We start from the raw sequence: 21933 nt of genomic DNA on the forward strand, positions 1-21933 counted from the left end.
CCATTGAGCGTGTGTGTGTGCGTGTGTGTGTGTGTGTGTGTGTGTGTTGACAGAGAGAGAGAGACAGAGAGAGAGAGAGAGAGGGAGAGATACAAAGGAATGTAATTCAAATTTTGCACTTCAGACCTTACTGTGTGTGTGTGTGTGTGTGTGTGTGTGTGTGTGTGTGTGTTGACAGAGAGAGAGAGAGAGAGACAGAGAGAGAGAGGGGAGAGAGAGGGAGAGATACAAAGGAATGTAATTCAAATTTTGCACTTCAGACCTTACTGTGTGTGTGTGTGTGTGTGTGTGTTGACAGAGAGAGAGAGAGAGAGAGAGAGAGAGAGGGAGAGATACAAAGGAATGTAATTCAAATTTTGCACTTCAGACCTTACTGTGTGTGTGTGTGTGTGTGTGTGTGTGTGTGTGTGTGTGTGTGTGTGTGTTGACAGAGAGAGAGAGAGAGAGAGAGAGAGAGAGGGAGAGATACAAAGGAATGTAATTCAAATTTTGCACTTCAGACCTTACTCTGTGTGTGTGTGTGTGTGTGTGTGTGTGTGTGTGTGTGTGTGTGTGTGTGTCTGTCTTTTACACAAAAAATGCACTTGCAACAACTTTAATATGGAATGTACTGGACTTCCCAGCTAGGCGCCCTCCTGTGGACGACAGGTGCAATCCCAGTTGCACAGCACTTGACCAGCTTCTGTGTGTGTGTGTGTGTGTGTGTGTGTGTGACAGACAACAGACAGACAGACAGAGAGGGAGATTCAAAGCATCAGGACCAGGAGATGACACAGTGCTCCAAAGGCCTGGTTCTGCTGCCTCCTCCTCCACCCACCTGCTGCAGATGCTTCTGTGAAGGGAAACTGCTACATGTTATGTCACCGATCCCTGCCATGCTGCGTGTCTAACGACCCGGCAGGGCCTGCTGAGTACAGTGGTGGTGGAATCGGCCCGATCGGACACTCCTATCTGCCACTTTGACCTTTTTATTCCGTCAAATTTGGACCCATTTACACCAAGTCCAGAACCGTTGGTGCTATCGACATGGGGTCTTCACCAGCGCGTGCGGAGCGGCAGAAACACCCCACGTAGACACCACTTTCATCCCTCTACGACACTTACTTTCCCAGTTATTCCATTTTATTCCGTCAAGCTCTGGCTAAATCCCCTTAACCTAACCAACCCTAATCATACCTGCATTTGTCCACTGGAGGGAGACAAAAAAACCAAGCTCTGAGATTCAAATTTGAACTGCAGACCTCACAGTGTCTGTGTGTGTGTGTGTGTGTGTGTGCGCTTTGGTGTGTTTGCTTTGTGTGTGTGTGTGTGTGTGTGTGTGTGTGTGTGTGTGTGTGTGACAGAGAGAGAGAGTGACACTTGCTGTGTATTTAAGAAACAAACGCTCAAAGAAACCAACAGAATGACACAGGCAGAAAGACACTGTTTTATTTTGGTAACCAATGATGCATTTCTTCTCCGCTTGTACAGTGCACCTGAAGCCGTGTGTGGACCAGGAGATCAGCAGAACAGGAACCACAGAGCGTCAGCGGCAGACATCCAAGCTGCACAGGGCACACGCAGCACCAGGCAGAATTAATGACGTCCCTGATCCACAGCTCAAGCCCAGCCACCCGCTGCCTCCTCGCCGCCTCCTCCCGGGACCTTCAAGGACCACCCACCAGCCACTGGTACACATTCCAATCTTACACAATGGCCCCAGCATCACAGGGCATCTCCTGACATTAAAATCTATCCTGATTTCTGTTGTTTTTCCCTCATCTCTGAGCCGCTGAGTGTGAGTGTGAGTGTGTGTGTGTGTGTGTGTGTGTCTCTCTCTCTTTTACACAAAAAACACATGTCAGTTGTTAAGGAAAATGTTATAAAACACTTCTTCAGTAAAGACTCAGAGAAGAAAACACACAGAACTTCTTGCTAGCAAGGGCAGCCTCCACTCTAAGAGACTCCAGTGAGAGAACTGCCCCGGTCTTTATTTTATACTCCATTGAGCGTGTGTGTGTGCGTGTGTGTGTGTGTGTGTGTGTGTGTTGACAGAGAGAGAGAGACAGAGAGAGAGAGAGAGAGGAGAGATACAAAGGAATGTAATTCAAATTTTGCACTTCAGACCTTACTGTGTGTGTGTGTGTGTGTGTGTGTGTGTGTGTGTGTGTGTTGACAGAGAGAGAGAGAGAGAGACAGAGAGAGAGAGAGGGAGAGAGAGGGAGAGATACAAAGGAATGTAATTCAAATTTTGCACTTCAGACCTTACTGTGTGTGTGTGTGTGTGTGTGTGTTGACAGAGAGAGAGAGAGAGAGAGAGAGAGAGAGGGAGAGATACAAAGGAATGTAATTCAAATTTGCACTTCAGACCTTACTGTGTGTGTGTGTGTGTGTGTGTGTGTGTGTGTGTGTGTGTGTGTTGACAGAGAGAGAGAGAGAGAGAGAGAGAGAGAGGGAGAGATACAAAGGAATGTAATTCAAATTTTGCACTTCAGACCTTACTCTGTGTGTGTGTGTGTGTGTGTGTGTGTGTGTGTGTGTGTGTGTGTGTGTCTGTCTTTTACACAAAAAATGCACTTGCAACAACTTTAATATGGAATGTACTGGACTTCCCAGCTAGGCGCCCTCCTGTGGACGACAGGTGCAATCCCAGTTGCACAGCACTTGACCAGCTTCTGTGTGTGTGTGTGTGTGTGTGTGTGTGTGACAGACAGACAGACAGACAGACAGAGAGGGAGATTCAAAGCATCAGGACCAGGAGATGACACAGTGCTCCAAAGGCCTGGTTCTGCTGCCTCCTCCTCCACCCACCTGCTGCAGATGCTTCTGTGAAGGGAAACTGCTACATGTTATGTCACCGATCCCTGCCATGCTGCGTGTCTAACGACCCGGCAGGGCCTGCTGAGTACAGTGGTGGTGGAATCGGCCCGATCGGACACTCCTATCTGCCACTTTGACCTTTTTATTCCGTCAAATTTGGACCCATTTACACCAAGTCCAGAACCGTTGGTGCTATCGACATGGGGTCTTCACCAGCGCGTGCGGAGCGGCAGAAACACCCCACGTAGACACCACTTTCATCCCTCTACGACACTTACTTTCCCAGTTATTCCATTTTATTCCGTCAAGCTCTGGCTAAATCCCCTTAACCTAACCAACCCTAATCATACCTGCATTTGTCCACTGGAGGGAGACAAAAAAACCAAGCTCTGAGATTCAAATTTTGAACTGCAGACCTCACAGTGTCTGTGTGTGTGTGTGTGTGTGTGTGCGCTTTGGTGTGTTTGCTTTGGTGTGTGTGTGTGTGTGTGTGTGTGTGTGTGTGTGTGTGTGTGTGTGTGACAGAGAGAGAGAGTGACACTTGCTGTGTATTTAAGAAACAAACGCTCAAAGAAACCAAACAGAATGACACAGGCAGAAAGACACTGTTTTATTTTGGTAACCAATGATGCATTTCTTCTCCGCTTGTACAGTGCACCCTGAAGCCGTGTGTGGACCAGGAGATCAGCAGAACAGGAACCACAGAGCGTCAGCGGCAGACATCCAAGCTGCACAGGGCACACGCAGCACCAGGCAGAATTAATGACGTCCCTGATCCACAGCTCAAGCCCAGCCACCCGCTGCCTCCTCGCCGCCTCCTCCCGGGACCTTCAAGGACCACCCACCAGCCACTGGTACACATTCCAATCTTACACAATGGCCCCAGCATCACAGGGCATCTCCTGACATTAAAATCTATCCTGATTTCTGTTGTTTTTCCCTCATCTCTGAGCCGCTGAGTGTGAGTGTGAGTGTGTGTGTGTGTGTGTGTGTGTCTCTCTCTCTTTTACACAAAAAACACATGTCAGTTGTTAAGGAAAATGTTATAAAACACTTCTTCAGTAAAGACTCAGAGAAGAGAAACACACAGAACTTCTTGCTAGCAAGGGCAGCCTCCACTCTAAGAGACTCCAGTGAGAGAACTGCCCCGGTCTTTATTTTATACTCCATTGAGCGTGTGTGTGTGTGTGTGTGTGTGTGTGTGTGTCTCTTTTACACAAAAAATACATGTGAGTGCACTTGCAACAACTTTTAATATGCAATGTACAGGACTTGCTTGCTAGGCGCCATCCTGTGGACCAAACATGCAATTGAAAGATGTTATTTTCGCCGGTATAACACCTTCTGACACTTTGTACCGCATTGAGCCAGCAGAGGGAGCACCTCTTGTTCAATCCCAGTGGCACAGCAGCTGCTCTGCTTCTGTGTGTGTGTGTGTGTGTGTGTGTGTGTGTGTGTGTGTGTGTGTGACAGAGAGACAGACAGAGAGAGAGAGAGAGAGACACTTGCTGTGTATTTAAAAAACAAGCGCTCAAACAACCAAAAGAGAACGACAGAGGCAGAAAGACACTGTTTTTTTTGTGGTAACCCATGAGGTCTTGCTATCGAATTGTACAGTGCATCCTGAAGCAAGGCCGAGCAGATGACATAGTGCTCCACAGGCCTGCTTCTGGTGCCTGCTCCTGTACCAACCTGCTGCAGAGGCTTCTGTGAAGGGAAACTGCTACATGTTATGTCACCAATCCCTGCCATGCTGCGTGTCTAACGACCCGGCAGGGCCTGCTGAGTACAGTGGTGGTGGACCCAGGCCCTCTGCACCTTCCTTTCTCCGACTGGGACCCTTTTGTCCCATCCTTTTTGGTCCGATTCGCCATATCTCCAGAACCGAAGAAGCCATCGGCGTGGCTTCTTCGCCACAGGCGTCCGGCACCCACCAAAACCCCCACCTAGACACCAACATCAGCCCTCTACACCTCTTACTTTTTCAGTTATTCCACTTTTGTCCCATCCTCTCCTGGCTTTTTCCCCATAACCTAACCCTATCATTTAAGCCTCATCATACCTGCCGTGGGCCACTGGAGGGAGACAAATCACCATGCACTAAAATTCAAATTTTGCACTGCAAACCTCACAGTGTCTGTGTCTGTGTGTGTGTGTGTGTGTGTGTGTGTGTGTGTGTGTGTGCGCTTTGGTGTGTGTGTGTGTGTGTGTGTGTGTGTGTGTGTGACAGAGAGAGAGAGAGAGAGAGTGACACTTGCTGTGTATTTAAGAAACAAACGCTCAAAGAAACCAAACAGAATGACACAGGCAGAAAGACACTGTTTTATTTGGTAACCAATGATGCATTTCTTCTCCGCTTGTACAGTGCACCCTGAAGCCGTGTGTGGACCAGGAGATCAGCAGAACAGGAACCACAGAGCGTCAGCGGCAGACATCCAAGCTGCACAGGGCACACGCAGCACCAGGCAGAATTAATGACGTCCCTGATCCACAGCTCAAGCCCAGCCACCCGCTGCCTCCTCGCCGCCTCCTCCCGGGACCTTCAAGACCACCCACCAGCCACTGGTACACATTCCAATCTTACACAATGGCCCCAGCATCACAGGGCATCTCCTGACATTAAAATCTATCCTGATTTCTGTTGTTTTTCCCTCATCTCTGAGCCGCTGAGTGTGTGTGTGTGTGTGTGTGTGTGTTGTGTGTGTGTGTGTGTGTGTGTGTGTGTGTGTCTCTCTCTCTTTTACACAAAAAACACATGTCAGTTGTTAAGGAAAATGTTATAAAACACTTCTTCAGTAAAGACTCAGAGAAGAGAAACACACAGAACTTCTTGCTAGCAAGGGCAGCCTCCACTCTAAGAGACTCCAGTGAGAGAACTGCCCCGGTCTTTATTTTATACTCCATTGAGCGTGTGTGTGTGCGTGTGTGTGTGTGTGTGTGTGTGTGTTGACAGAGAGAGAGAGACAGAGAGAGAGAGAGAGAGGGAGAGATACAAAGGAATGTAATTCAAATTTTGCACTTCAGACCTTACTGTGTGTGTGTGTGTGTGTGTGTGTGTGTGTGTGTGTGTGTTGACAGAGAGAGAGAGAGAGAGACAGAGAGAGAGAGAGGGAGAGAGAGGGAGAGATACAAAGGAATGTAATTCAAATTTTGCACTTCAGACCTTACTGTGTGTGTGTGTGTGTGTGTGTGTTTGACAGAGAGAGAGAGAGAGAGAGAGAGAGAGAGGGAGAGATACAAAGGAATGTAATTCAAATTTTGCACTTCAGACCTTACTGTGTGTGTGTGTGTGTGTGTGTGTGTGTGTGTGTGTGTGTGTGTGTGTTGACAGAGAGAGAGAGAGAGAGAGAGAGAGAGAGGGAGAGATACAAAGGAATGTAATTCAAATTTTGCACTTCAGACCTTACTCTGTGTGTGTGTGTGTGTGTGTGTGTGTGTGTGTGTGTGTGTGTGTGTGTGTGTCTGTCTTTTACACAAAAAATGCACTTGCAACAACTTTAATATGGAATGTACTGGACTTCCAGCTAGGCGCCCTCCTGTGGACGACAGGTGCAATCCCAGTTGCACAGCACTTGACCAGCTTCTGTGTGTGTGTGTGTGTGTGTGTGTGTGTGACAGACAGACAGACAGACAGACAGAGAGGGAGATTCAAAGCATCAGGACCAGGAGATGACACAGTGCTCCAAAGGCCTGGTTCTGCTGCCTCCTCCTCCACCCACCTGCTGCAGATGCTTCTGTGAAGGGAAACTGCTACATGTTATGTCACCGATCCCTGCCATGCTGCGTGTCTAACGACCCGGCAGGGCCTGCTGAGTACAGTGGTGGTGGAATCGGCCCGATCGGACACTCCTATCTGCCACTTTGACCTTTTTATTCCGTCAAATTTGGACCCATTTACACCAAGTCCAGAACCGTTGGTGCTATCGACATGGGGTCTTCACCAGCGCGTGCGGAGCGGCAGAAACACCCCACGTAGACACCACTTTCATCCCTCTACGACACTTACTTTCCCAGTTATTCCATTTTATTCCGTCAAGCTCTGGCTAAATCCCCTTAACCTAACCAACCCTAATCATACCTGCATTTGTCCACTGGAGGGAGACAAAAAAACCAAGCTCTGAGATTCAAATTTTGAACTGCAGACCTCACAGTGTCTGTGTGTGTGTGTGTGTGTGTGTGCGCTTTGGTGTGTTTGCTTTGGTGTGTGTGTGTGTGTGTGTGTGTGTGACAGAGAGAGAGAGTGACACTTGCTGTGTATTTAAGAAACAAACGCTCAAAGAAACCAAACAGAAATGACACAGGCAGAAAGACACTGTTTTATTTTGGTAACCAATGATGCATTTCTTCTTCCCTTGTACAGTGCACCCTGAAGCCGTGTGTGGACCAGGAGATCAGCAGAACAGGAACCACAGAGCGTCAGCGGCAGACATCCAAGCTGCACAGGGCACACGCAGCACCAGGCAGAATTAATGACGTCCCTGATCCACAGCTCAAGCCCAGCCACCCGCTGCCTCCTCGCCGCCTCCTCCCGGGACCTTCAAGGACCACCCACCAGCCACTGGTACACATTCCAATCTTACACAATGGCCCCAGCATCACAGGGCATCTCCTGACATTAAAATCTATCCTGATTTCTGTTGTTTTTCCCCTCATCTCTGAGCCGCTGAGTGTGAGTGTGAGTGTGTGTGTGTGTGTGTGTGTGTGTGTCTCTCTCTCTTTTACACAAAAAACACATGTCAGTTGTTAAGGAAAATGTTATAAAACACTTCTTCAGTAAAGACTCAGAGAAGAGAAACACACAGAACTTCTTGCTAGCAAGGGCAGCCTCCACTCTAAGAGACTCCAGTGAGAGAACTGCCCCGGTCTTTATTTTATACTCCATTGAGCGTGTGTGTGTGCGTGTGTGTGTGTGTGTGTGTGTGTGTGTTGACAGAGAGAGAGAGACAGAGAGAGAGAGAGAGAGAGAGAGAGAGAGGAGAGATACAAAGGAATGTAATTCAAATTTTGCACTTCAGACCTTACAGTGTGTGTGTGTGTGTGTGTGTGTGTGTGTGTGTGTGTCTGTCTTTTACACAAAAAATGCACTTGCAACAACTTTAATATGGAATGTACTGGACTTCCCAGCTAGGCGCCTCCTGTGGATGACAGGTGCAATTGATTGTCAAAAGCAGATATCTAACAGCTTCTGACACTTTGTACCGCATTGAGCCAGCAGAGGGAGCCCCCCTGGTTCAATCCCAGCTGCACAGCAGTTGTGACCAGCTTCTGTCTGTGTGCTTTGGTGTGTGTGAGTGTGTGTGTGTGTGTGTGTTGACAGAGAGAGAGAGAGACAGAGAGAGAGAGAGAGAGAGAGAGAGAGAGGGAGAGATACAAAGGAATGTAATTCAAATTTTGCACTTCAGACCTTACTGTGTGTGTGTGTGTGTGTGTGTGTGTGTGTTGACAGAGAGAGAGAGAGAGAGAGAGAGAGAGAGAGGGAGAGATACAAAGGAATGTAATTCAAATTTTGCACTTCAGACCTTACTCTGTGTGTGTGTGTGTGTGTGTGTGTGTGTGTGTGTGTGTGTGTGTGTGTGTGTGTGTGTGTGTGTGTGTGTGTGTCTGTCTTTTACACAAAAAATGCACTTGCAACAACTTTAATATGGAATGTACTGGACTTCCCAGCTAGGCGCCCTCCTGTGGACGACAGGTGCAATCCCAGTTGCACAGCACTTGACCAGCTTCTGTGTGTGTGTGTGTGTGTGTGTGTGTGTGTGTGTGTGTGTGTGTGTGTGTGACAGACAGACAGACAGACAGACAGAGAGGGAGATTCAAAGCATCAGGACCAGGAGATGACACAGTGCTCCAAAGGCCTGGTTCTGCTGCCTCCTCCTCCACCCACCTGCTGCAGATGCTTCTGTGAAGGGAAACTGCTACATGTTATGTCACCGATCCCTGCCATGCTGCGTGTCTAACGACCCGGCAGGCCTGCTGAGTACAGTGGTGGTGGAATCGGCCCGATCGGACACTCCTATCTGCCACTTTGACCTTTTTATTCCGTCAAATTTGGACCCATTTACACCAAGTCCAGAACCGTTGGTGCTATCGACATGGGGTCTTCACCAGCGCGTGCGGAGCGGCAGAAACACCCCACGTAGACACCACTTTCATCCCTCTACGACACTTACTTTCCCAGTTATTCCATTTTATTCCGTCAAGCTCTGGCTAAATCCCCTTAACCTAACCAACCCTAATCATACCTGCATTTGTCCACTGGAGGAGACAAAAAAACCAAGCTCTGAGATTCAAATTTTGAACTGCAGACCTCACAGTGTCTGTGTGTGTGTGTGTGTGTGTGTGCGCTTTGGTGTGTTTGCTTTGGTGTGTGTGTGTGTGTGTGTGTGTGTGACAGAGAGAGAGAGTGACACTTGCTGTGTATTTAAGAAACAAACGCTCAAAGAAACCAAACAGAATGACACAGGCAGAAAGACACTGTTTTATTTTGGTAACCAATGATGCATTTCTTCTCCGCTTGTACAGTGCACCCTGAAGCCGTGTGTGGACCAGGAGATCAGCAGAACAGGAACCACAGAGCGTCAGCGGCAGACATCCAAGCTGCACAGGGCACACGCAGCACCAGGCAGAATTAATGACGTCCCTGATCCACAGCTCAAGCCCAGCCACCCGCTGCCTCCTCGCCGCCTCCTCCCGGGACCTTCAAGGACCACCCACCAGCCACTGGTACACATTCCAATCTTACACAATGGCCCCAGCATCACAGGGCATCTCCTGACATTAAAATCTATCCTGATTTCTGTTGTTTTTCCCTCATCTCTGAGCCGCTGAGTGTGAGTGTGAGTGTGTGTGTGTGTGTCTCTCTCTCTTTTACACAAAAAACACATGTCAGTTGTTAAGGAAAATGTTATAAAACACTTCTTCAGTAAAGACTCAGAGAAGAGAAACACACAGAACTTCTTGCTAGCAAGGGCAGCCTCCACTCTAAGAGACTCCAGTGAGAGAACTGCCCCGGTCTTTATTTTATACTCCATTGAGCGTGTGTGTGTGTGTGTGTGTGTGTGTGGTGTGTGTGTGTGTGTGTGTGTCTCTTTTTACACAAAAAATACATGTGAGTGCACTTGCAACAACTTTTAATATGCAATGTACAGGACTTGCTTGCTAGGCGCCATCCTGTGGACCAAACATGCAATTGAAAGATGTTATTTTCGCCGGTATAACACCTTCTGACACTTTGTACCGCATTGAGCCAGCAGAGGGAGCACCTCTTGTTCAATCCCAGTGGCACAGCAGCTGCTCTGCTTCTGTGTGTGTGTGTGTGTGTGTGTGTGTGTGTGTGTGTGTGTGTGACAGAGAGACAGACAGAGAGAGAGAGAGAGAGACACTTGCTGTGTATTTAAAAAACAAGCGCTCAAACAAACCAAAGAGAACGACAGAGGCAGAAAGACACTGTTTTTTTGTGGTAACCCATGAGGTCTTGCTATCGAATTGTACAGTGCATCCTGAAGCAAGGCCGAGCAGATGACATAGTGCTCCACAGGCCTGCTTCTGGTGCCTGCTCCTGTACCAACCTGCTGCAGAGGCTTCTGTGAAGGGAAACTGCTACATGTTATGTCACCAATCCCTGCCATGCTGCGTGTCTAACGACCCGGCAGGGCCTGCTGAGTACAGTGGTGGTGGACCCAGGCCCTCTGCACCTTCCTTTCTCCGACTGGGACCCCTTTTGTCCCATCCTTTTTGGTCCGATTCGCCATATCTCCAGAACCGAAGAAGCCATCGGCGTGGCTTCTTCGCCACAGCGTCCGGCACCCACCAAAACCCCCACCTAGACACCAACATCAGCCCTCTACACCTCTTACTTTTTCAGTTATTCCACTTTTGTCCCATCCTCTCCTGGCTTTTTCCCCATAACCTATCATTTAAGCCTCATCATACCTGCCGTGGGCCACTGGAGGGAGACAAATCACCATGCACTAAAATTCAAATTTTGCACTGCAAACCTCACAGTGTCTGTGTCTGTGTGTGTGTGTGTGTGTGTGTGTGCGCTTTGGTGTGTGTGTGTGTGTGTGTGTGTGCGCGCTTTGGTGTGTGTGCTTTGGGTGTGTGTGTGTGTGTGTGACAGAGAGAGAGAGAGAGAGAGAGAGTGACACTTGCTGTGTATTTAAGAAACAAACGCTCAAAGAAACCAAACAGAATGACACAGGCAGAAAGACACTGTTTTATTTTGGTAACCAATGATGCATTTCTTCTTCCCTTGTACAGTGCACCCTGAAGCCGTGTGTGGACCAGGAGATCAGCAGAACAGGAACCACAGAGCGTCAGCGGCAGACATCCAAGCTGCACAGGGCACACGCAGCACCAGGCAGAATTAATGACGTCCCTGATCCACAGCTCAAGCCCAGCCACCCGCTGCCTCCTCGCCGCCTCCTCCCGGGACCTTCAAGGACCACCCACCAGCCACTGGTACACATTCCAATCTTACACAATGGCCCCAGCATCACAGGGCATCTCCTGACATTAAAATCTATCCTGATTTCTGTTGTTTTTCCTCATCTCTGAGCCGCTGAGTGTGAGTGTGAGTGTGTGTGTGTGTGTGTGTGTGTGTGTCTCTCTCTCTTTTACACAAAAAACACATGTCAGTTGTTAAGGAAAATGTTATAAAACACTTCTTCAGTAAAGACTCAGAGAAGAGAAACACACAGAACTTCTTGCTAGCAAGGGCAGCCTCCACTCTAAGAGACTCCAGTGAGAGAACTGCCCCGGTCTTTATTTTATACTCCATTGAGCGTGTGTGTGTGCGTGTGTGTGTGTGTGTGTGTGTGTGTGTGTGTGTGTGTGTGTGTCTCTTTTACACAAAAAATACATGTGAGTGCACTCAACAACTTTTAATATGCAATGTACAGGACTTGCTTGCTAGGCGCCATCCTGTGGACCAAACATGCAATTGAAAGATGTTATTTTCGCCGGTATAACACCTTCTGACACTTTGTACCGCATTGAGCCAGCAGAGGGAGCACCTCTTGTTCAATCCCAGTGGCACAGCAGCTGCTCTGCTTCTGTGGTGTGTGTGTGTGTGTGTGTGTGTGTGTGTGTGTGTGTGTGTGTGTGACAGAGAGACAGACAGAGAGAGAGAGAGAGAGACACTTGCTGTGTATTTAAAAAACAAGCGCTCAAACAAACCAAAGAGAACGACAGAGGCAGAAAGACACTGTTTTTTTTGTGGTAACCCATGAGGTCTTGCTATCGAATTGTACAGTGCATCCTGAAGCAAGGCCGAGCAGATGACATAGTGCTCCACAGGCCTGCTTCTGGTGCCTGCTCCTGTACCAACCTGCTGCAGAGGCTTCTGTGAAGGGAAACTGCTACATGTTATGTCACCAATCCCTGCCATGCTGCGTGTCTAACGACCCGGCAGGGCCTGCTGAGTACAGTGGTGGTGGACCCAGGCCCTCTGCACCTTCCTTTCTCCGACTGGGACCCTTTTGTCCCATCCTTTTTGGTCCGATTCGCCATATCTCCAGAACCGAAGAAGCCATCGGCGTGGCTTCTTCGCCACAGCGTCCGGCACCCACCAAAACCCCACCTAGACACCAACATCAGCCCTCTACACCTCTTACTTTTTCAGTTATTCCACTTTTGTCCCATCCTCTCCTGGCTTTTTCCCCATAACCTATCATTTAAGCCTCATCATACCTGCCGTGGGCCACTGGAGGGAGACAAATCACCATGCACTAAAATTCAAATTTTGCACTGCAAACCTCACAGTGTCTGTGTGTGTGTGTGTGTGTGTGTGTGCGCTTTGGTGTGTGTGTGTGTGTGTGTGTGTGCGCGCTTTGGTGTGTGTGCTTTGGTGTGTGTGTGTGTGTGTGACAGAGAGAGAGAGAGAGAGAGAGAGTGACACTTGCTGTGTATTTAAGAAACAAACGCTCAAAGAAACCAAACAGAATGACACAGGCAGAAAGACACTGTTTTATTTTGGTAACCAATGATGCATTTCTTCTCCGCTTGTACAGTGCACCCTGAAGCCGTGTGTGGACCAGGAGATCAGCAGAACAGGAACCACAGAGCGTCAGCGGCAGACATCCAAGCTGCACAGGGCACACGCAGCACCAGGCAGAATTAATGACGTCCCTGATCCACAGCTCAAGCCCAGCCACCCGCTGCCTCCTCGCCGCCTCCTCCCGGGACCTTCAAGGACCACCCACCAGCCACTGGTACACATTCCAATCTTACACAATGGCCCCAGCATCACAGGGCATCTCCTGACATTAAAATCTATCCTGATTTCTGTTGTTTTTTCCCTCATCTCTGAGCCGCTGAGTGTGAGTGTGTGTGTGTGTGTGTGTGTGTGGTGTGTGTGTGTGTGTGTGTGTGTGTGTGTGTGTGTGTCTCTCTCTCTTTTACACAAAAAACACATGTCAATTGTTAAGGAAAATGTTATAAAACACTTCTTCAGTAAAGACTCAGAGAAGAGAAACACACAGAACTTCTTGCTAGCAAGGGCAGCCTCCACTCTAAGAGACTCCAGTGAGAGAACTGCCCGGTCTTTATTTTATACTCCATTGAGCGTGTGTGTGTGTGTGTGTGTGTGTGTGTGGGTGTGTGTGTGTGTGTGTGTGTGTGTGTGTGTGTGTCTCTTTTACACAAAAAATACATGTGAGTGCACTTGCAACAACTTTTAATATGCAATGTACAGGACTTGCCAGCTAGGCGCCATCCTGTGGACCAAACATGCAATTGAAAGATGTTATTTTCGCGCGGTATAACACCTTCTGACACTTTGTACCGCATTGAGCCAGCAGAGGGAGCACCTCTTGTTCAATCCCAGTGGCAAAGCAGCTGCTCTGCTTCTGTGTGTGTGTGTGTGTGTGTGTGTGTGACAGAGAGACAGACAGAGAGAGAGAGAGAGAGACACTTGCTGTGTATTTAAAAAACAAGCGCTCAAACAAACCAAAGAGAACGACAGAGGCAGAAAGACACTGTTTTTTTTGTGGTAACCCATGAGGTCTTGCTATCGAATTGTACAGTGCATCCTGAAGCAAGGCCGAGCAGATGACATAGTGCTCCACAGGCCTGCTTCTGGTGCCTGCTCCTGTACCAACCTGCTGCAGAAACAGAAAAAGACAAGAAGTCACGTAAGATAAAACAAAGAAAATAATGTAAATACACACGGAAAGGATTTAAAGGAAGGGGGTGCCATAAACAAAAGTACAGTGAACAAAGGACGGGATGTCAAAAAAGACAGGGGGTGCCATAAAAAGATAAAGAGACAATCCTAATAAATGTATCTGACTCCAGCAATTTGCACTAAAATTTCTAGAAAGCTGGTTTTCTTTCTCCTGCTCGCCTTGTCTGAATATGGAGTAAACACAGAAAGACAAGAAAAAACAAGGGGAAAACAAAGAGAAAAATAGTAAGAAAACTAAAGATATGAAAGACAAGAAGTCACGTAAAATAGAAAGAAAAGCAGAAAAAGAAAAAGACAAGAAGTCAACTTAAAAAAGCCCAAGTGGGAGGAGCTAACAAGAGTATAAAAGGCCAAGAGAGGCAAACAGAAAACAGAGAGACAAAGACAAGACACACTGGGTCGGCCTGAAGAAGGCAAAAACATGCCGAAACGTCGCGAACGGCCCAGTGAATGCTAAATGTGCACTAAAACCCTAGATATGGGCAATTTTTTGAACCAGGGCAGGGACACCACCACCCGGCCCCATCGATGGCCCGTGCACCTCAGGCTACCAGCTTGCTGGTGGCCTGATTCTTTTCTTAACACCTAACCCCATCATCAACAAAACAATAAAAAGTTGTCACAAAACCAGAGCTACAGCAGAAGCAAGAAGTCTTCCTTCAAAGTGCCTCGCTTATTTTTTTTTTTTTTTTGAGACGTGAAATTCCAAGACCCCTAACCCCCGAGAGGACGCCCCGCATGGGTTTTGGGTCTGATAAATGCACGCATACCCGGAGGGTCAGCGCTCATTTGCATGTATTAGCTCTAGAATTGCCACAGTTATCCAAGTAACGGATGAGCGATCAAAGGAACCATAACTGATTTAATGAGCCATTCGCAGTTTCACTGTACCGGCCGCGTGTACTTAGACCTGCATGGCTTAATCTTTGAGACAAGCATATGCTACTGGCAGGATCAACCAGGTAGCCCCTCAGGCGGCGGCAGCGGCGCGCACGCACGCGCTCGCTCGCTCGCTCGGGGCTACTGAGCCCTGTCGACCAGGGCGAGGCTTTCCGGACGCACGTGTGGACCGGGGCGAGGGTTCGAGAAACCGTGTTTGCCGGACGGGGCCCCGTCGCCCTCGCGGGGTGGGCAAACTCTGGGTTTGCCTACCCACTCTGCGACGAGGCCCGCCGTGGTATGACCACCGGGACAGACCGGGCGTCTCGGTCTCGCTACCGAGCGATCGCGTCTGGCGGGGGGGGGGAAGCGTGGGGAGGACAGGGCGGGGTCCGAGAACCACCACCCCCTTCGACCTTCGCGCTGTAACCCCCGGCCAGCGCTAGAGGCGAGCCTGCGGGCCGGAGGAGCTGACCGCCCGAAGGCGCCGGCGAAGGTGCCGGGCCCGGCGGCAGCCCTCTGATGGCAGGCCACGTTTGCCAGTCGATCGGGGTGGGAGGGCACAACCCTAGAAAAAAACTTACCTGTTAAAATAAAGCCTGTATAAAGGAAAGAAAAAACTTACCTGTTAAAATAAAGCCTGTATAAAGGAAAGAAACAAAAAGGAAAACACTTATTCACCTGGGCTCGACTGAAGAAGGCACTTCTATGCCGAAACGTCTCGCGATAGCCCATTAGCTCTCAAACCCAAGACATGGGTAATTTTTGGAACCGCCGGGCAGGGTCTCCACCTCCCGGCCCCCATTGATGGACAGTGCAGTCAGGCCCTTGGTGGCCTGTTATCACCTAAACCCTAACCCCCTAACCAGACCCCCCTCCCCTCCGGCGGCCGGACATGCTGAAGTGTATCCCCCTGTGGCGCTGCAACCGCCACGTCGAGTCGGTGGACAAGCGGCATTGCAACTTGCAGACGGTTCCTGATGAAATATTTCGATACAGCCGCAGTTTGGAGGAGCTTCTCCTTGATGCCAATCAACTCAAAGAGCTACCAAAGCCTTTCTTCAGACTACTGAACCTCCGGAAACTTGGCCTGAGCGACAATGAGATCCAGAGACTCCCGCCTGAGGTGGCTAACTTCATGCAACTGGTGGAATTGGACATCTCCAGGAACGATATTTCTGAGATCCCAGAGAGCATTAAGTTTTGCAGGGCCTTGGAGATTGCAGACTTCAGTGGAAACCCCCTCTCCAGATTGCCGGATGGTTTCACTGAACTCCGAGCGCTCGCTCACCTGGCCCTCAATGATGTGTCATTACAGATGTTGCCCAATGACATTGGAAATTTGGCCAACCTGGTGACGTTGGAGCTCAGGGAGAACCTGTTGAAGTCTCTGCCCACGTCGCTCTCTTTCCTGGTGAAACTGGAACAGCTGGACCTGGGCAGCAATGAACTGGAAGTTTTGCCGGATACCCTCGGCGCTCTCCCCAACCTAAGGGAGCTGTGGCTGGACCGTAACCAGTTGTCCTCATTACCACCAGAGCTGGGAAACCTTCGTAGGTTGGTGTGTCTGGATGTGTCGGAGAATCGTCTGGAGGAGCTCCCGTCAGAGCTGAATGGCCTCCTGGCTCTCACAGACCTGCTGCTCACACAGAACCTGCTGGAGGTCGTCCCGGACAGCATAGGGTCTCTGAAACAGCTGTCCATCCTGAAGGTGGACCAGAACAGACTGACCCATCTGACTGATTCAATAGGCGAGTGTGAAAACCTCACAGAACTTGTCCTGACGGAGATAAGAAAGATCTAACCCAAGACATGGGTAATTTTTGGACCTGCTGGGCAGGGTCTCCACCTCCCGGCCCCCATTGATGGACAGTGCACTCAGGCCCCTGGTGGCCTGCTATCACCATAATCCTAACCCAGGAGGGAAGGACCGCGCATTCCTCCGTCCCCCCCAGGGGGACGGGGCCGTAACCAACGCCCTAACCCTAACCCTAATGATGCGGGTGTCCGCGCTGAAGCTTCTGGGTCTGGGCTGCGCCAAGGTGGAGTACGCTAAAGGCAAGCAGCGGTGCCGACAGGAGGCCGAGTACCTCAGACATGAAACGGTCCTGCGGCTGCAAGACCAGCCCACAGACTCTGACGGCTCTGTGGTGTTGAGACCTGGCAACAAGTACGAGTACACGTTTGGATTCGAGCTCCCTCAGCAAGGGCAACTGGTGTCGTCATACAAGGGGAAGTTCGGCTACGTCCAGTACTGTGTCAAAGCCCTGATGGAGAGGCCGCAGCAGCCCGTGCTAGAGTGCAAGAAATGTTTCGAGGTGGAGGAGCCACTGGATGTCAACACCCCAGACCTGCTGTCTCCAGCAGGTGGCATGAAGGAGAAGAAAGTCACCTGCATGTTCATCCCTGACGGTCAGGTGTCATTGAATGCAAAAATTGACCGGCGTGGATTCTGTGAAGGCGAAGAGATCTGCATCAATGCGAAGTTTGAGAACACCTTGTTGGGAAATTGTTGGGAACACTGTTGCTTTTCAGAATCACAGCATGTAAATTTCTTCCTTAAATGTCAGTAGTGTTACCAGTGTTTGAAAAAAGTCCTTTATTCCTATATTGTTGCTTTTGACTCTCCTACTGCCCAGAAGACTCTGTTCAACTGAACAATGTTTTTGATGTGGAGATATGCAACTTCCACCAGTCACCACAGCTTGGTGACTGGTGCTAATTACTGCGAGTGCCGTCCATACCACACGCTCTCGATGGAACGCACTTTATCTGAGGATCCTTGTATCTGATCTGCAGTTGTCCCAGGCAACATTTCATTTAAGAGTTCCACTTCTGTGAATTCACAACTTCTGTTCTTTCAGGGCGCAGGGAAATCACTGTTAATGACTCATTTGTGAGAAAATATGTTTGTAATACGCTCTTGATACGTGCAGATGTTTTTGTATGAAAGCCGAGGGGAGAATATAAAAGGTGGAGCTCACACAGGAGCTCATTTTCCACTCGGCACTCGATGAGAGCACATCTCTGCCAGTCCAACTGTTGCCAGCTAACCTAGCTTACAGTTTTCTGTGTGCCACACCTGAAGAAGACCGTGTACGGTCGAAACGTTGTGTTTTTTGTGTTTATTTTTAAATAAACAGTTTTTTTTGGCACACCTTCTTTTGTTGTTTACTGTTTTTACGTGACTTTTTCCTTTCCACATTTTGGAAAGCGTTTTTTGTTCACATTAAAATTAAATAAATATTTTTTGAAGCACATTTAATTTTTTTTGGAAAAAAGAAAAGAAGAAAAAAATTCTGGACGCCATGGACGACGGCTGGACGGTGGTACGCTATGGCCGCCGCCGCCAACGTGACCGCCAAGTCTTCTGGGACGGGTACGGAGGGCCGCAGGGAGGGATGGACCGTGCACGCTCCTTTTCCTTTCGGAGAAGGGATTATCTTCCCCACCCTAACCCATTTTAGTCCTTCCTCAAATGAGAAGACGTAAAAGATGGAGCTTCATATTTTAGAGCACAGCTTGAAAGTGGCGAGTATAGAGAAAGAAGGGATCCAGATTTGCACTCACGGATTAATAAAACTCGCCTTCCTGGCCTCCAAAACAAGATGCAAGTTTTTCAGTTTGACAGAGACTCCAGAGGACTATACCATCATCGTCGACGAGGAAGGATTTAAAGAGCTGCCCCAGTCGGAGCACATCAGCGTTGCCGACGCCACGTGGGTGGCCCTTAACGTGGTGTCAGGAGGTAGCAACACATCCACTTCACAACCCATAGGAGTCACCAAAATCGCTAAATCAGTCATCGCACCACTGGCCGACCACAACATTTCTGTTTTCATGCTGTCGACGTATCAGACGGACTTCATCCTGGTTCGAGAGCGAGACCTCCCGATGGTCATGCACACTCTGTCTTCCGAATTCACTTTGTTTCGAGTGGTCAACGGGGAGACTGTTGCTGCTCACAATCTGGGGGTGACCAATGGCTTTGTGAAACCAAAACTAGTGCCCCGTCCTATCATTCACCCCTTATCCAGTCATAAGAAACAGAAAACGTACAAGTTGTGAAATAAGAAAAAGAAAAACGTACAAGTTGAGAAATGGAAGAAACACGTAAAAGCCGTAGAACTGGAAAGGACAAATGAGAAGGGGGTGCCAGAGAGGAAAAATACAGGACGGGATGTCAATAAAGCAGGGGGTGCCATTTAAAAATTAAAAATATAAACAGAATGAAAAAGTTAAAGAAAGAATAAGAAAAAGAAAACGTACAAGTTGAGAAATAAGAAAAGAAAACGTACAAGTTGAGAAATATAAGAAAGTTAAAGAACAAACAGAGAAACAGAAATATAAAGAAAAGAAAGAAAGAATAAGAAAAAGAACACGTACAAGTTGAGAAATAAGAAAAGAAAACGTACAAGTTGAGAAATAGAAGAAAGTTAAAGAACAAACAGAGAAACAGAAATATAAAGAAAAGAAAGAAAACAGAAAGCCCAAAGTGGGTGGAGACAGAGAGTATATAAAAGCCGAGACAGGCAAGAAACAGAAACAGAAGACACGTTGGGCCAGCTTGAAAAAGGCACAAATACGCCGAAACGTCGCGAAGGCCCAACGATGCGCATTGGCCAATTATCACCCTATATGGGCAATTTTTTGAACGGGGGACGTCTGCCCACTTCATTCGTCGTGAGCGTGCCTCCAAGGGGGTCCAGCGGCTGCTGGGTCCCCTTTCTCTTTCCTCATCCTAACCAACCCTAATCATACCTGCATTTGTCCACTGGAGGGAGACAAAAACACCAAGCTCTGAGATTCAAATTTTGAACTGCAGACCTCACAGTGTCTGTGTGTGTGTGTGTGTGTGTGTGTGTGTGTGTGTGTGTGTGTGTGTGTGTGTGTGTGTGTGCGCGCGCGCTTTGGTGTGTGTGTGTGTGTGTGTGTGTGTGTGTGTGTGCTTTGGTGTGTGTGTGTGTGTGTGACAGAGAGAGAGAGAGAGAGAGAGAGAGTGACACTTGCTGTGTATTTAAGAAACAAACGCTCAAAGAAACCAAACAGAATGACACAGGCAGAAAGACACTGTTTTATTTGTGGTAACCAATGATGCATTTCTTCTCCCCTTGTACAGGGCCTTTTATGACAGGAACAGGAACCACAGAGCGTCAGCGGCAGACATCCAAGCTGCACAGGGCACACGCAGCACCAGGCAGAATTAATGACGTCCCTGATCCACAGCTCAAGCCCAGCCACCCGCTGCCTCCTCGCCGCCTCCTCCCGGGACCTTCAAGGACCACCCACCAGCCACTGGTACACATTCCAATCTTACACAATGGCCCCAGCATCACAGGGCATCTCCTGACATTAAAATCTATCCTGATTTCTGTTGTTTTTCCCTCATCTCTGAGCCACTGAGTGTGAGTGTGTGTGTGTGTGTGTGTGTCTCTCTCTCTTTACACAAAAAACACATGTCAGTTGTTAAGGAAAATGTTATAAAACACTTCTTCATTAAAGACTCAGAGAAGAGAAACACACAGAACTTCTTGCTAGCAAGGGCAGCCTCCACTCTAAGAGACTCCAGTGAGAGAACTGCCCCGGTCTTTATTTTATACTCCATTGAGCGTGTGTGTGTGTGTGTGGTGTGTGTGTGTGTGTGTGTGTGTGTTGACAGAGAGAGAGAGAGAGAGAGAGAGAGAGAGAGAGAGAGGGAGAGATACAAAGGAATGTAATTCAAATTTTGCACTTCAGACCTTACAGTGTGTGTGTGTGTGTGTGTGTGTGTGTGTGTGTGTGTGTGTGTGTGTGTGTGTGTGTGTTGACAGAGAGAGAGAGAGAGAGAGAGAGAGAGACAGAGAGAGAGAGAGAGAGAGAGAGAGAGGGAGAGATACAAAGGAATGTAATTCAAATTTTGCACTTCAGACCTTACAGTGTGTGTGTGTGTGTGTGTGTGTGTGTGTGTGTGTGTGTGTCTGTCTTTTACACAAAAAATGCACTTGCAACAACTTTAATATGGAATGTACTGGACTTCCCAGCTAGGCGCCCTCCTGTGGATGACAGGTGCAATTGATTGTCAAAAGCAGATATCTAACAGCTTCTGACACTTTGTACCGCATTGAGCCAGCAGAGGGAGCCCCCCTGGTTCAATCCCAGCTGCACAGCAGTTGTGACCAGCTTCTGTCTGTGTGCTTTGGTGTGTGTGAGTGTGTGTGTGTGTGTGTGTGTTGACAGAGAGAGAGAGAGACAGAGAGAGAGAGAGAGAGAGAGAGAGAGAGGAGAGATACAAAGGAATGTAATTCAAATTTTGCACTTCAGACCTTACTCTGTGTGTGTGTGTGTGTGTGTGTGTGTGTGTTGACAGAGAGAGAGAGAGAGAGAGAGAGAGAGGGAGAGATACAAAGGAATGTATTCAAATTTTGCACTTCAGACCTTACTGTGTGTGTGTGTGTGTGTGTGTGTGTGTGTGTGTGTCTGTCTTTTACACAAAAAATGCACTTGCAACAACTTTAATATGGAATGTACTGGACTTCCCAGCTAGGCGCCCTCCTGTGGACGACAGGTGCAATCCCAGTTGCACAGCACTTGACCAGCTTCTGTGTGTGTGTGTGTGTGTGTGTGTGTGTGACAGACAGACAGACAGACAGAGAGGGAGATTCAAAGCATCAGGACCAGGAGATGACACAGTGCTCCAAAGGCCTGGTTCTGCTGCCTCCTCCTCCACCCACCTGCTGCAGACGCTTCTGTGAAGGGAAACTGCTACATGTTATGTCACCGATCCCTGCCATGCTGCGTGTCGAACGACCCGGCAGGGCCTGCTGAGTACAGTGGTGGTGGAATCGGCCCGATCGGACACTCCTATCTGCCACTTTGACCTTTTTATTCCGTCAAATTTGGACCCATTTACACCAAGTCCAGAACCGTTGGTGCTATCGACATGGGGTCTTCACCAGCGCGTGCGGAGCGGCAGAAAATCCCCACGTAGACACCACTTTCATCCCTCTACGACACTTACTTTCCCAGTTATTCCATTTTATTCCGTCAAGCTCTGGCTAAATCCCCTTAACCTAACCAACCCTAATCATACCTGC

General features: G+C 48.6%; 1 protein-coding gene, 1 long non-coding RNA gene and 2 pseudogenes across 2 annotated transcripts; all 4 read left to right on the forward strand.

Annotated features, from left to right (window-relative positions):
- The first annotated feature begins 1485 nt into the window (after window positions 1–1485).
- On the forward strand, window positions 1486–8748 carry LOC143416200 (uncharacterized). Its single transcript, XR_013096568.1, has 6 exons — window positions 1486–1670; window positions 2690–3043; window positions 3453–3653; window positions 6418–6771; window positions 7160–7360; window positions 8580–8748. It is a non-coding gene; the product is annotated as an uncharacterized LOC143416200 (long non-coding RNA).
- A 6943-nt stretch (window positions 8749–15691) lies between these two features.
- Window positions 15692–16664, forward strand: LOC143416201 (uncharacterized). Its single transcript, XM_076881625.1, has one exon. It carries the CDS (start codon window positions 15756–15758, stop codon window positions 16662–16664), a length of 909 nt encoding a protein of 302 aa, XP_076737740.1. The 5' UTR covers window positions 15692–15755.
- Window positions 16665–16725: 61 nt separating this feature from the next.
- On the forward strand, window positions 16726–17816 carry LOC112433510 (thioredoxin-interacting protein pseudogene; annotated as a pseudogene).
- Window positions 17817–18299: 483 nt separating this feature from the next.
- On the forward strand, window positions 18300–18943 carry LOC143416199 (cytosolic arginine sensor for mTORC1 subunit 2 pseudogene; annotated as a pseudogene).
- The last annotated feature ends 2990 nt before the right edge of the window (window positions 18944–21933 follow it).

The sequence above is a fragment of the Maylandia zebra genome, unplaced genomic scaffold (genome assembly GCF_041146795.1).
Source record: "Maylandia zebra isolate NMK-2024a unplaced genomic scaffold, Mzebra_GT3a scaffold33, whole genome shotgun sequence".
Classification (NCBI taxonomy): domain Eukaryota; kingdom Metazoa; phylum Chordata; class Actinopteri; order Cichliformes; family Cichlidae; genus Maylandia; species Maylandia zebra.

Bases quoted from the DNA above. Each gene is read 5' to 3' on its own strand.
- LOC143416201 (XM_076881625.1), top strand. From the start codon at position 15,756: ATGCTGAAGTGTATCCCCCTGTGGCGCTGCAACCGCCACGTCGAGTCG.